The following is a 15,290-nucleotide window of genomic DNA, read 5'->3' on the forward strand; positions in this document are numbered from 1 at the left end:
ACTCTCATATAAGGAAACAAACATGTGCATATACACTTTAACTGTTATTTAACCAGGAAGTGAAGTGTTGAGATGAAGCATCTCTGCTGCAAGTGCGTGGGCCTAAAACCCACCACAGTTTTTGGATGGCAGGAGAAACTTGGATTGTTGGAGTCTTGGAGAGAATCTGCACGGGCACGAGGACAACGTGACAAATAATGAGTAAAGTAATCAGATTACTATTGCAAAAAGTAATTTGATTACTGTTACTTTCCCATAAGCACACTGCGTTACTAAACCGTGATTTTGCTTGTGAGAGTGTCTCATGACAATGACTTACGAGCTTGCGACGTCCGTGGCAGCAACAGACGTGTGAGTGCGGGAGAGAGTACGACCATGCTGCGTTTAAAGCGTGGAAGTACTCACATTACTTTGAGTTTGATTCCGTAAAAAGGGACAAAGACATTAGCGTCCGCTGTTCACTCTGCGTGTCTTTCTACAGCGAGAAATTAAACTTCAAATCTGCACGCTGCCACGGGAATGTGACATTCACAGAGAAATCCCCGGATCCCCCCCACTGACATGACCGCTGCAGCACCGGGCAAACCTCCACCTGCCCCACTCCTGCTAAACAGGTGACAATAGATTTAAGAGCGACAGGACGTAGTGCTGCTGAATCTTTGATTTTATTTGTTTATAGCATCTATTGAGTGTAAACACAAAAAATAATTTTATTTTATTTGCTGGAATGTGCAGAAAATAGGTTTTAATGTTAAAATTCTTTTAGTCAAAGACAGTTTCATATAATTTAATTTTTGCTTGATGCAATGTGGATAAAGTTAAAAGATTAAAATGAATGAAACTATTTTTAAAAAGAAAGTTTTTCATTTGATTTAGTTTGATATGATGGAGATGCAGAAAAACTAAGTTCAGGTTGTGTATCATGTTTTTAAAAAGTAACTAAGTAATAAAGTAACTAATTACTTTTGAAAACAAGTAATCATTAAAGTTTCCAATCTTTGTTGGAGAAGTAATCAGTAATTAGTAACTTGTTACTTTTTTCAAGTAACTTGACCAACGCCGTTTACCGAGAAACGTGCATTGTGTTGTCGTCCTTTCTGACATTTTATTCACGGCTTAAAGGTCCGGAGTTTGAATCCCTGGCCACCTTTGCACCTTTCCGCTGGAGTTTTCATGTTCTCCCCGTGACTGTGTGCTCTCCATCAGTGCTCTGTCTTCCTCCCGCTGTGATGCTTGTTAGCGTAACTGATGATACTAAACTGTGTGTGAACGTGAGCACACGTGAATGGTGTCTGTATCTCCTCGTTAGCCCTGCCATTGGTGACCTATACTCCATCTTACAACCAGTGACAGGTGAAATAGGCTCCAGCACAGCTGCAACCCTGAGCTGGATAAGAGGAAGAAAATGTCTGAATGAGCCCATAAACTTACCCAGAGAGTGTGTACAGAGGTCAGGATCGAGGCCTGGATGTTTTCCCGTAGACGTTGGCTTCACTTTTCATATTCATCTATTCATCTTTCATATTATGTCCTATGACCGGGTCACAGGTGTGGGGCCAGTGGCTGGTACTCCTTTTCACAATCCAGGTGAAGACTGTTGATAGAACAGGTTGGAAACGAGTTCATGTGCTATTGGTTAAAATCATCAGCAACGACTGCTCGGAGTCTTCACGGTTGTGTGAGCAGCTTTTAGTATTTTAAGTGATGTTTGTGATTTATTGCTGTTGATTGTGGAGTTTCTCCTGCTTTGTTGAAAACACTCGTCATTGTGACTTTGTTTTGGGACGCAGCATCAGTTCTGCGCTTCCCCCACATGATGCATGTCTGTCTTTGTGCATAAGGAACTTTCACTGTGATGCACTTTAGTAATGACACTGCAGTGAAACATGATATCTGCCTCACGTCTCACTAAGTGAGTCTGTGCTGATGACTTATCCTTTATGTCTCCATTTTCACTTTTTGTTATGGTTGTGTTAAAACCGTGATTTCCTTTAAGCGATGGTGTCACGTGCACAGTCAGTCCAAACACATTATATACTCCTTGCAAATGCGTTTCAAATGACTTTGCGGACGGGAATGTTTTAGGCCTCTTATCGAAGCAAAGCGAGCTGAGAAAACATGATCTGATCCAAACTATAAAACCTGACAGCCACTTAAAAGTTTTCTGTCCTCTCCCGGCATCTGCATTTCATAAACAGTGACATTCAGAAGGAGGCAAAGTTCAGACTGAACCCAAATGAGCGTGGCTTTTCCACAAATGTGATATTGTAACACAGTAAGAAGGTTTTAGTCAACCAGAGCTGGGAACTGGTGGCAGACTGATTTTAGGCTTTTAGTTTATAAGCATCATTCAGGCTAAAAACTAGAAGTAAAGATAAATCCACCAACAGTAAAAGCTTTTTTTTAGCTAAAGGGTTAAAATGTGGAACGGTTAAAAAGAAAATACTGATGGCAGAACATCAACTCTGTTCCATTTGCTTTTAGTAAATGAAAGCTGAGTAAAGGCTGCCCAGTATCTTTAGACCGATGTTAATGGTTGTCATAGTGATGGAGGCTTTTTAAAGTTTTTATATTTAGGATTACCTTGGATCTCTTGAATTATGAGGCTTGGGAGCCTATCAAAGACAAAAGCTGAATCACCTCCCAACAAAGTATTAATATTATTATTCCTCAAAGGAGGGAGTAACAGTGCATACTGCTCGACGACACAGTCAGCATCAGTGTAGCATCAACTAACCGTACCCATCTGAAGCTGTCTCACAAAATCGAACCCATTAATTTCTGTTCATGAACATTAATTTTTCTTCTTTTTTCTGCTCTGTTCATTTTGCTCCATTATCTTTTCATTGACCTGAACATGATTTTCACACCTTTCTTATATCTATTTATCTGTGTCCATGTAGATAAAGTGAAGATTTCTAATGTCTGCAGGTGGGCAAAGCAGGACACATGATTTACGCGTCACTTTTAAAGCACATGTGAGTCTGGCTCTAAGTTAATGAGCAGAAATGTTGAACCCCAGTAGGAAGACGTTTGCATGCTTGGACCAACAGGTAGGAAGCTTGTGGCTGTTCCAAAGTCGAGGCTTAAAGCTAATGATGTGGAACAGCATTTCCTGATGAGCTCAGGCTCTCTTGATTTCATGTGAGGTTGTTTTCGTCTAATCTCTTTAGTCTGTTTCATTCTGTCTTTTATTTGGTTGTAATAAGGCAGAGTATCAAAGTGCTGGTTTCATAGTCTGACCATCAGAGCAGCACGTACGTTACATACAGTACTGTCTACAGCACGTGTAGCAGAGGAGCATCATAGCTGAGCAGATGATGGGGTGGTGTTTTCAAGATGAGCTCCTAGGGCGGTGGTTCTCAAACGTTTCACAATGAGCACCACCTCATAAAATATGTCTCTTAGAGTACCACCCTTATAACTGACATTAAAGTACAGTAGTATAGGCCTATTTAACACCACATACAGTTTACACGAGACAATTTTATTTCTTATATGAATGTTATTTATTTTCACTGTCATAAACAGGATGTGATGAGTGATAATAACAGCTGTACTGCATTAAAACATTCACAGCAGGTGGGATATCCAGACTTTAAGTGATGACGTATGAGCCCTGTTTCTGGGTCCAAACTACTCTGCGTTTATTAAGGCTGTTGTGTTTTTTACATGTTTTAATGCTTTATATCTTCTATTTAATCTGAACAAGCCCCTAAAAACAGTCAGTGATCACTGTCGGCCTCTCTTGGTTTATATTAGCATTTATCCTCCAGCTACACTGTGCTTATATTATGCTAACCATAGCTGTGTAGCTAGCAACCATGTAGCACATTATTATATACCAGATAGTCCAACTTCAGTAACCCTACAAACGTCACTGCTGTTTAGTTTCCTGTCTTCATTTATGCTGGAAGTGAGAGCAGAGCTGGATGTTTTAATTTTTCAGAAATCCCTCAATCAGAACATGCTATATTATTTAATCTTAATTTTTTTTGGAGACTTCCTGCATACCATTAGAGGGAGCCCACGTACCACCAGTGGTGCGCGTACCACAGTTTGAGAACCACTGTTCTAGGGTAATAAACAGCAACTACCAAAATTGTTGTCGACCCCAAAAGATCCCACATAAGACACACTCGAGTTTAAAATCACAGTGATTTCAATCTGTAGTGGGCACTATTAACCAGCCAGTTGTCACTTGAACATTCAGATTAATATAAAAATCGGAGACATTCCTGGTTTGTTTTAAAACATAAGTAAATGAGCTGTATCTTTTATAGCAATGTGAGAGTTCCTAAAACGTTCACAGAGTGGGTTGTTCCCCCCACTTTCCATTATGTCCACCGTATGCTGTTATTCTAGCATCACTTTCCAGTTTCCAGTAACCACATGATTCATATCCAACATCATGCTTTTAAAGACTTGTCAGAAATAATTACTGTCATGGAATTAAACATTAAACAAATCCATGCAACTGAATCTCAGCAGAGGAAGCTTTAGACTTCACTGACAGGGAACGCAATCTTTTGAACACATTAACACACACAGCTGTGCAGCTCACTCCCACTATAATTATATACTGGACAGTAATAGCAGATAAATCTGCATACTGCAAGAGATGTGGATGTTTTTGCAAGGCAACTATGCGTTTCCCAACTGATGGTGTGACCACAAGGGGGCGATGTGTAACATATAACCAAGCGCTGCTTGCTGCTTAATTAATGCCAGCGTGTGGTCCAGAAAGAGTGAAGGCAGGACTGTGGTATCGTCAGTGACTCGCAGACAAAACAAGCATTAAATCCACGACTGCATTACCTGTTTATTGATCCGGGAAAGAAAAGGAACACATTCATATGAGAACAGAGTGGATTATTGTACTCATTAAATAATGAGTGGGGTGCAGCATCAGCAGAAGGCAAATTACAACTGAAAACATGGTCTGTGTTTAAACTCGGATGGTACAGAATACATATTTTACGGTAGAGAAGGGAATTAATGAGGCTGCTGATGGTTGGGAGAAGATGAAATGATGCAGATTCACACTATCACATGGACAACTGGCCATTTATTCACTTTGGTAATATTGTAGAATAAACTAAGGACGTGAAGCTACACAGCTGTAACAGCTACACAATATAAAAGAGAGAGTGTTCATTGGTTGGGATTATGTTATCTGGCTCAGGGCTCTTACTATCATTGAGAACAAATCTCTTTTTGATCAGTCGGTCAGAAATCTAGGCCTTTGTCAGATCGGGTGGGGGAACCTGCACAAAAACAGGCTGCTTATATCAGCGTGGACACGAGAGGAGAGACAATAAGGAGACGAGGAAGGGAAGGGCAGAGGGGAGGAAATACTGAGTCAGGGAATGGAGAGATGAGGAGTTTCACACGGCAGTTTTGGGCGTCACCAGCTGCCACTCATTCTGTAAGCAGTCTGTCACTGCTGCTGGTCGCTGGGCTGATGGGGGCAAAGTGCCTTGCTCAGTGGTCCTGCAGCCTGTGATTCCAGTTCACCTGGAAGGGGTTTAATCTTGAGATCCTCATTGTGTGATATTCTCGTCTTTCCAGACCTCTGCCATGCTGCCCTTTCAAGCTTGATTTTAGTAAATACAAATTAAGTATGATACCTTCACACTTCCCGCTATGTAAAAATATTCATTTAACTTCAGTAGATTCAGTAGGCCTTTCTTTAGGGTTAGGGTTACGGTTCATTTGATTGGACCTGGGCATTAACAGCTAATAGGTTAACTGTAGAAAAGGTTGTATTTATTGTTTATGTCCTAGAAATGAGAAAGCCTGGGGTAGGGAAACCACAGCTGGGGTGTAATGTTAACAAGACTCCCTCATCCCTGTTTCTCTGACAACAAAGATTAGTGGCAATCAGCGATTTTACGACAGAATACCTGCATGAATATTCTGTCAGTGGTTTGATGCAACATTTCCTTTTATACACAGCTAAACACACGCTACATGTCTGCGAAGCTTCTCAAAGGCACATTTTCAGATTGATATTCATGTAATCAGATTCATTTCAGTTTCATGTTTCCTACTCTGCTGAGAATTAATTGAAACGATACTGGGCTGAACCTTGATGTGGACTGGCAAGCTGTCCAGAGATTACCCTGTCTCCCACCCTGCATGAGCCAAGATGGGTTCCAACACCACCGAAATTGCTGTAAAAGCTGAGTTCAGTTGTACATTTGCAGCACGTCCCATGAATCAAACTGCAGTAGCAGAAACTTGATGGGCTCTGTGAAGGTTTGAGTTAGCTTTGATGTTCTTAATCAGTTCAGTAGCTGAACTTTCAAAGAGAAAAGTTGGTGGATGACAAATGAAATCCCATATGCAGAAATTATTCCCTAAAAACTGCAACGAGCGCTACACTTTTCTTTCTTTAACAGCTGCATTGTAAACATGAGGCAACTTGATGAGGTGAAGCAAAATTCATTTTGGAGGAAACTCTTTGGTAGATTCCTCTGCCAGTGTAGCATGCATCTTAACTCTGTGCAAATATGCTTTTGGCTGCTGTTTGATTCCAGGAGAATCATTCACATGAATAGCAATGAGATACTCTGGATGCACTCTGCATTCAGGAAGAGGATACCCCCTGCCATTCATATGCACACAACAGCGTCTCATACAAGGCCTCATCGGCAGTCTCGCACACAGAACCATTTACCAAAACAGCTACTGCATACATATGCACTTATACATCTCTAGATGGGCACAATAGCAGAGGGGGGGTCTCTCGTCAATATGTGCATGTTAATATAACCTCAAGCCTCCGTGCACGCAGTGAGAAAATTTAAATGCTGTGCAAAGTGAGATTCAAGGCTGAGAGGAGTGTTGTGGGGGAAAAATATTTTTTTTGTGACTAGTCAAAATCTGCAAACAGATATGACACTAAAACCATGAACATGCAAGAGTGTGTGAGTGTTTGAGGTTTATTTGCTCTAACGAGCACAAGCCCAATAGTACAAGCTTCGATAAACTGTCTTTCTACTCAGCAGTTAAGCTTTTTTGGCTCTGGATAACTCCGAGGTGTGAATGTAAGATACTGTTACACAAGCGGCAAGAAAATGCCTTGAAAATTGGTGCAAGAAACTCATGAAAGAAGCAGAATGTAGCAAAGAGGCCTGTACTATGAAGCAGAATTTCAGATTAGAGATCAACAGGTATGAAATCACCTTCTAGTGACCAATCAGCTCTCCAGAAAATAGTGTCACTATTCCTGGAAGATTGCTCAGACATCTGTGCACAGCTGGACTTTATATCAAACTTAAATTAAGCATACTGTTGAATTCTGATTTTGAATTTATTCTATACTGTTCAACACCACTGAGTCTGCAGCTGGGAACATAAAAACTAAAATGGTCTTTAAACATTAATTTAATTAAATACTTGTTTATAACCCATTAGTGTCTTAATGATGGAGTTGTGATATCCATCAATCTGTTCACTTACACAGTCGGCTTTCCTTCCTCCCCTCTCTCAGATAGGCTGTACTTCATTAGTACAGTGGTTCTTTTTCAGTCTTACTGATCAGAGCACTTAAACTGCACATTAAATTTACAGTGCTTTTCCTCTCACATGCACTCATACGGCTGCGTCATCTGCTGCTGCTGGGTTGCTTTCAGTCTGCATTATGTGTTTAACCTCCTCATATTTTTCCCATAGTTTCATCTTCCTTCAAAAAATCAGCCACATTCTTACCACTGCATTTAGCAATAACTGTGATTGGGTGGCTGCTGCCACCTCTTTCATGTAAACGTGCAGGGGAAGCTGTGGGTTAACGCAGCCAGTTGATAGGCTGGAACGCAATCATAGTAAAGAGCCCAGGTGTTTTATGTGGGCTGGGGAACATAAGAAAAAACAGCATAATTTACAAGATGGTTACTGTATTTGGTTTGACTTGAAACTATCGATTTGAGCCCATAAAGCCATCAGTGTTTACTGAGGTCACAAAACAAGGAAGCCGAGGGGCGTATAGATTAATATGCAAAATATGGTGTAATGTGACCAAAGCATTGCAGCTCTAGAGCGCAGACCGCTGTTACCTTGACATCAGACTTAGCTAATTTGACAGTGAAGCGGTTTTTTTGTTTGTTTTGTTTTTGTTTTTTTATCTTTCTTTCTCAAGCAGTAGTGTTGTTGGTTTCAGCTGACAGATGCCCTCCTCACCCTGACTATGCCTTCATGCCAAGCACGTGGACACAGCTCTCACTGTGGTTATACAAGGTGATGGTCTAGCAGCAGGCCTGGAGCCCCATGCTCCCATAATACACCCCGCAGCTGGAAGCTGGTCGTGAGTCTTCTCCAAGTCTACAAGACACACGTGATAGACGGACTACCCATAAAGCCCACAAAACTGCAACCCCCCCACACTCGCCACCTGATCTCACTCCAGCTGATAGTTGACAGTTGGCAATCCAGCAAAAACCTCAGAAGATGGATGCGACATCTCAAGCCAAAATGTCAGAACCAGAACGTCGCACTGTGCTTGTGATCAGACGGAGAGAACGCAAGGCGATTTTCCCCGTCTTGTCCTTCTGTTTTCATTTTCCTCTCCGTCCCGCCTCTTCACCTCATCCCTCTGCTTTCATCAAAAAGACATTCAATCATAGGTGCCGCGTCTCTCTCTTCTATGCAGCGTAATATTTCTCTAAAGGTCGCGGCAATCATCTGCAGGAGTAAAACAAAAAGGAAAAAGTGTCAGGTATTGGAAACCAAGAATAGACCCCGTTTCATTTGTTTCAGCCTCGGAATAATCGGATTTTCTTTGTCTGACTGTCTCATTTTTGTATAATGACTAAATGTAGAGCTCAGTTTTTTTCTGTTCATTAGACTAAGTCTGCCTCAAGAAGCAGAATCAGAATACAGTTGATTTTTCACATGGGATTTTTATTTTTAGACTCGTTTGTTGTATTTTCAGTTTAACTACTTGGTTAGATTTAGGAAGAAAACATAGTTTATGTATGTCTCAGTTTAACTTTTTTGTGTGTCCACAACAGAGGACATAAATGAGTAGGCTGGGTCTCAGGGGGATATCTGCAGGGGTATCGTTTAGCCACCTTTACCCTTCTCACTCACCAATCGCCTCTCTAACCACGCTCTCACACCTTCTCTCTCAAATGTCCCCACAATCTCCAGACGGTGTAGCTTGTAAAACAAAAGCCAGCTCCTTCTCTGGAAGGTTTACTGCTGCTTCCTGGTTTCAGTCTTTCTGGATCAAACGATGTCTTTGTTGGTTAGAAGGTGCGTGTGTGCCTGTGTGAGCGTGGGCTTTTTGTGGCTCTGGGTATGAAACAATAAGTTCTTACATCAAATCATCTGAGGTTTGATTGTGAGAGGTTGGTTTTGTGTATTTAAGGAAAAGTGAGACTCTATATCAAACAATATCTTTGCTGCAGCAGAGAAAATGCTTTCTGTGTGCATGTGGGTAGTGGTGTTTATGGAAGTCTGACTGTGTGTGTTTCACATAAAAAAATCTCAATCTCTAGATCAAATAATGTCTGTCAGTGTTCACAGTGCGTGTGTGTGTGCACTTGTGTGTGTTTGAGGGGCGTGTGTGTGTGTTTCTCTGCATGTGGGAATTCATTATCGTGCTCCTGAGTTTTTTCCTTTGTAAATAACTCCTTTGGGAGCTTCATGTCGAGCCTTTTAAACACTCATTAGGATTCCTTGTTCTGTCGTCCCCTCTGTGAGAAACTCTATGTTGACTTTTAAATACCACTAATGGCTACATTTGTCTTAATGCCTGCAGTTTAAATGCACTCATTTACATTTTGCACTTGCAGCATTTAGCCGACAGCCGTGAGGGAATGAACCCAGTTGCCTTCTCGAGTCTTTTTTTTAAAGCTTTGTTCGCTTTTTAAGCTTACTTGTCGGGATCACGAGTCTAACTGTAATATTACTGGCACTCTGCTAGTGGTCACTAGAATGAGTGAAAGCTGATGCCAGCGCCTGAAGGGCAACAGTATGAATACCATACATGCAGAAACAGTGTTTCAAAGTGTATCGAATATCAGTGGGAGAAGTTTGTTTTTATTAAATGAATGCACATCACTGATAAGTAAGAATTGTGATATGCAACAAAAATCTGAAATTGAAACATTGATGCCAAATGTGAAGTTGGCTGATTATGCAAACTTCTTTTATACCTTTCAAAGTGTAAACCATCCAGATTACTTGCTTTAAATACAAAGTCAGCCATTATTGGATAAAAGCTTAAATTCTTGTATATATGCAGGATGTTTTTGCTTTTTTTACATCCCTTATTATCTCACTGTTTCTAATATTGGTGTTCGGTGTGTCAAATGATGCACAATATTCATGGAACCTGTGTTGTGTTTAACTCTGGATGCCAAGACGAGATAAAAACTTGTTTGTATGCACGTGTGGGCAGGGCCTCAGTCTCATAGCAAACCAGTTCTTTTCATGTGGTTTTGGAAATTTACTCCTACAACTTCAATGTTGGCATTATGGACGGGCCTTCTTAGCTTAGTTGGGCTGATGTACATTAAAGTCATAGCAATGAAAAACTGTAATTTCCACATTGCGTCATTCCAAGTTATTACTGCTGCCCAGCTTGCTGTTTGGTTAATAGTAGCTTAGTGCATCTGCAGCAATCACAGAAGCATGACTGAAGAGGACACTGGTTTGTGTTTGGGCCAGCGCAAGTCAGACTTTGAGAATCACCTTCATGTATTTTTGAAACTGAAAGGAGATCATTCATCAGCATTCATGGCTGTGTATTGTGTGGGTGCATAAAACTCAATGGGTTCTCATGGTGCTGAAACATGAAGTGAACAGAGAAATTACATGTATTAATTCTGTTTGCGGTATAAATAATACTTTATTTATTAATATAAGTGCAAAGGGCCATAAAAAATATGACCCAGGGCCATGATTGGTCCCTGGGCCAAACTTTGGACATGCCTGGTGTCATGAATGTGGATCTGTTTTGTGTTATCCTTTGCTTCTGTGTAAAATATTGAAGAGGCTTAAAAGGCAAATACTGTACGCTGAAACACAATTTACTTTTTAATTTTATTGTTAAACCATTTTTGCTTTGTTAAAGTCTGCATATAGCAAACTAAATAGAAGAACATGCCGTGGTTTAGTGATATAAAACAATATTTTGTTTGATCCTTTCTTGAGATTCATCATCATATTTTTGTCTCATCCCCTCCCTGCAGTGTCGAAGCCAGCCCCATCTTGGAATGAGGCCTTCCTCCAAACAGCGGGTAGGTAAACACACGAAACGCTTAAATCTCTTATTGTTTGTGGTTTGTTTCTCCATGTTCCTCATGCTGTGGGAATAGGGAGTGCACACACACACACAGAGCTGACTGTACAAAACATGCCACCGAGTTGGCTCAGCCAACACAAAACAACACGTGCTGATAACTTTGCTGTAAACATCACATGATAAAAACCATCCGAGCACGTACAGATTTACATGGAGCAGTGTTGTATTTTACTACAATCATATCTGTTCTATCAAAAGCATTATGAGAATTTCCCCCCAAAAAATGTTAACATCACAAAGTGTAATTTATTTGGACTGCAGCTCTGTGGGGAAGTGCTCCAGATGAAACCCAAAGTTTGCTCTTGATATTTAAAAGTTCTTTGATGACTTCTGGGGTTAATGGAGACTCTGTTAACTGCCAGATATCTTTGAAGATGTGTAACACACACTTACACACATGCATAGTCTGTCTTTGCGGGAGTGAACACCGATGGCCTCTGCTTTGATCTTTCTTCTCTGTTTGACTGCTGCCCACCCCTCCTTTTTCCATCTTATTATTCTCCATATCATCCTCTCTTTATCTCTTCTATCCACGTTAAATTCAGAAACCTTTAATTAGCACAAATGAGAGTCTTTTTCATTTCTGTTACATCTGTACAAATCAGCGTGTACTGTTTAACCAGACAAATTAGTCATGTGATTCGTACAGCATGTAAATAACAATCTAGCCACTTGAGCACATTAATGGCCTAATTCTCTCCTTCATTCTTCTTCGTGTGCTTCCCAGTTAATCACAAGCTGTCTGAGAATGCCGCCAAACACATCTTTCATCTCGCACTCTCTCCTAATTCCCTTTGTCAGTCTAGTGAGTATGAAACAAACCTGAATGAGTCTGTAATCTGGTGGTTTGTGTTTCACCGTGTGCCCCCGTGAGGTGACTGGGCATTCAGGGCGTTGTGGGTTTCACTTGCAGTTACCTCATCCAGGATCAAAGCAGAAGAAAGACATTGTGCATCGATGATTTGAGAAGTATGAAGTCAGCACTCTGATTTCTTTTTATTCGGCCGGAAACTGAAAAGTCTCTGGAGTGGCTGTGACATATTCTTTTATGGTGGCTTTTTTACGTCCAAGAATGATTGTGAGTACACGCGCAGATGACAGCCCAGTGACAACCTACATCCACTGCTTAAGATTGTCACGCCATTTGCAGAAAAAGTGGTTAATCATACTTTAATAACACTTTTCTTCCTGCAGACAGAAGTCATACTTGCATGAGCAGAACATCCACATGGAATAATTAAATCCCTGTTAAGAAAGTTGCCGTTCATAATGCACATTGGTTTGGGTTTTTAAGTTTTCTCAGATTTTTAGTAAAAATTACCTCTTTTTTTTTTTTTTTTTTTTTTCTCCAAAATAAGTAAAAATAGAAGACTACTGCACGGTCATGTCTGTATGCCAAAAAGCTCAAGCTTAGCAAATAAAAAAGGGTATAATGCACCACTACATATACATGTGTGCAGAGTTTGCACATTTATCATGTTCCAGCATGAGTTTCCACCAGAGTACTGTGAAATATTCAAGCACATGCATGGTAGGCTTGTTGGTATTTCTAAATTGACAGAGAGTGTAAACTAGATAAAACGCTTAAAGTCCACCTAAAGCAGAGGTCCCTAACCGGTACCGGTCAGTGAGTCATTTGGTACCGGGCTGCGAGAGTTGAGGCTCGGGTGTGAAACTTATGGTTTTCAGGGTTTTTATAGTTAACTCTGTTTCCCTGGGTGTTTTCCCGTGTTGTGGTCATGTGTCTTATTTTGAAAGAAATATTTACGCGTTACCATAGCGACCAGAGAGCATTAAGGGACAGAGAGGAGGATGTTACTCTCAGTGTTGTTGGCGCATTTCAGGAGGACGCTGATAATTAAGTTACACAGTGAATTCACATTAATTATTATATTTACAAAATACCACCCTTTTTGTCTTGGTCGTATCATTTTCTTTGGTTGTATTTATCCGCGACACCTTTTGCAGACTCTCCCATTGGTTGATCTTTATCTATAAATCTCTGCTTGGGCTGGTTCCATCTTATTTATGTGTTTATATGTGTAAAAACCACAACCAATACAGCCTTTGTTCTCACAATATCATACAATTGATTGTCCCAAAAATCAGAACAGAATTGGGGAAAAAGGCTTTTGCATACGCTGCCCCTGCTCCCTGGAATAATCTGCAGAAGGAACTGAAATGATCAGATTTGGTTACCTTGGGAGAGTTTAAGTCTGTCTTAAAGGAACGAGAGAACAACTCTTTTACTCAATGTGATTGTTTTTAATGTACTCTTAATTTGATCTGTTATTGTATATTTTACACATGTTGGTATGGGATGTTGTATTTGTTTTAAATGTTATATACTTATGTGGTATGTGGCTTTTGTTGCCATGATGCCAGGTCTCTCTTGGAAATGAGATTTTTACCTGGATAAATAAAGGACTAATAAAGGCCGGTCTGTGAAAATATGTCTGACATTAAACCGGTCCGTGGCACAAAAGTGCAGTGCAGTGTTTCACAGAAATGTGAAGGAACATGTTGTGAAATTGTGGAAAGTTTCTTGTACATGAACACGAATATATTTCTAGATCTTGCAAGAAATCGTTTTAAGCTAGGCTTTCATACCACCTGTCAAATAAAAAAGGAAGTGCAGATCAAAGAAGGCAAAGTTTTGATGTTATACTGTATGCGTGAAATTGAAGTGAATTGGCATATGAATATATATGTAAGGAATGTTTTACTGCAGGCCTTAGGTTTAAGGTTTAAGCAGTAATTTTATGGACTTGGACGCAGGCATCAGAAGCCACCACAGTCAAGTAGTTATTCAAGTCGTAGTTCTTTGAAATCCACCTGAAGGGAACACGTGTAGGTGGTGCATTGTGAAGTATCCGTGGATGAGTCTGCTCTGGCACATTCATCTGCTCAGTGTTATACTCACAGTTTGATAATCAAATTCACATTACTTGGATCCAAGTGGATCCAACACTGGTAAAGTAAAATGCACAACAAATGAAAGTGAAAACGAAACCCCCCCCATAAAAGTAATTAAAGGTGTTGTTAGTAGCCCACAGGAAATAGTTTCATTTAGGAGTTTATGAACTTAAACATGACTTGCAGATATTAACAAGCTCAGACCTGCTGTGACACTTTGGTGCGCTTTGGAGGGGAAATGGGGAGGTGTGACATTTCAGCTCTTACACAACGTTTAGAACCAGTTTTCAGTACAGATCGGGTTAAAGACTTGGGGCAGTGGGTACAGAACTGCTACTGTTACACTCTGCAGACCAATGACTTCACATGCTTCACAACAAATTTCCCACGTGTGGGACTAATAAAGGTTATCTTATCTTATGCTTAGTAGTAAACACAAACAAATGGAAAAAGGACAAACTTTTATGAACCCACAGAATTTAAGGCAGCAGGGAGAGAGAAAGTATTTCATGGGAAATGACCATTTCACACCAGTTTACTGGGTTCACATCACAAGACAAGTCCCAGTACAGCCTGCAGTGTTTATCAGTCAGAAACACGTGTAAAGAGTATCAGCTACATTTGCAGTGTTTGAAGCACAAGAGTGCAAACTTTATACTTTTTTCAAAAATCATCACGTTTGAGTAGTGTTGTGGAAAATATGCAGAAATATTTTAAGCAAGTATAGTGGTGTATTTTTGCACTAAGGGAAGAAGGCAAGCTGGCAGAAGCAATGTGATGCAATGTTGTGCTGGGAAACCTTGTATGTTACTTTGACATGATCATGTACACTTTTTCATGGTACTCTGTGATGGCTGTGGCATCTTTCAGAAGGATAATGCAGATTAATTAAGGAAGAGTTTGAGAAGCACAATGACTTTGAGTTGTTGACTTGGTCTCCAAATCCCCCAGATTTCAATCTAATTAAGCATCTGTGGGATGTGCTGGACAAACAAGTCTGATCCGTGGAGGCCCCGCTTTGCAGCTTACAGAACTTTAAGTATCTGTTGCTAACATGTTG

General features: G+C 40.4%; 1 protein-coding gene across 1 annotated transcript in view; it reads left to right on the forward strand.

Moving 5' to 3' along the window:
- The window catches only part of rasgef1ba (RasGEF domain family, member 1Ba), a 113,429-nt gene that overhangs the window by 6,569 nt on the left and 91,570 nt on the right, over window positions 1-15,290 (forward strand). The window contains exon 2 of the mRNA XM_040003627.1: window positions 11,202-11,249. Within this exon, the coding sequence (XP_039859561.1) occupies window positions 11,202-11,249 (48 nt within the window). The remainder of the gene's footprint in view (window positions 1-11,201; window positions 11,250-15,290) is intronic.

Source organism: Simochromis diagramma, unplaced genomic scaffold (genome assembly GCF_900408965.1).
Source record: "Simochromis diagramma unplaced genomic scaffold, fSimDia1.1 OVJJ01000583.1, whole genome shotgun sequence".
Lineage (NCBI taxonomy): Eukaryota > Metazoa > Chordata > Actinopteri > Cichliformes > Cichlidae > Simochromis > Simochromis diagramma.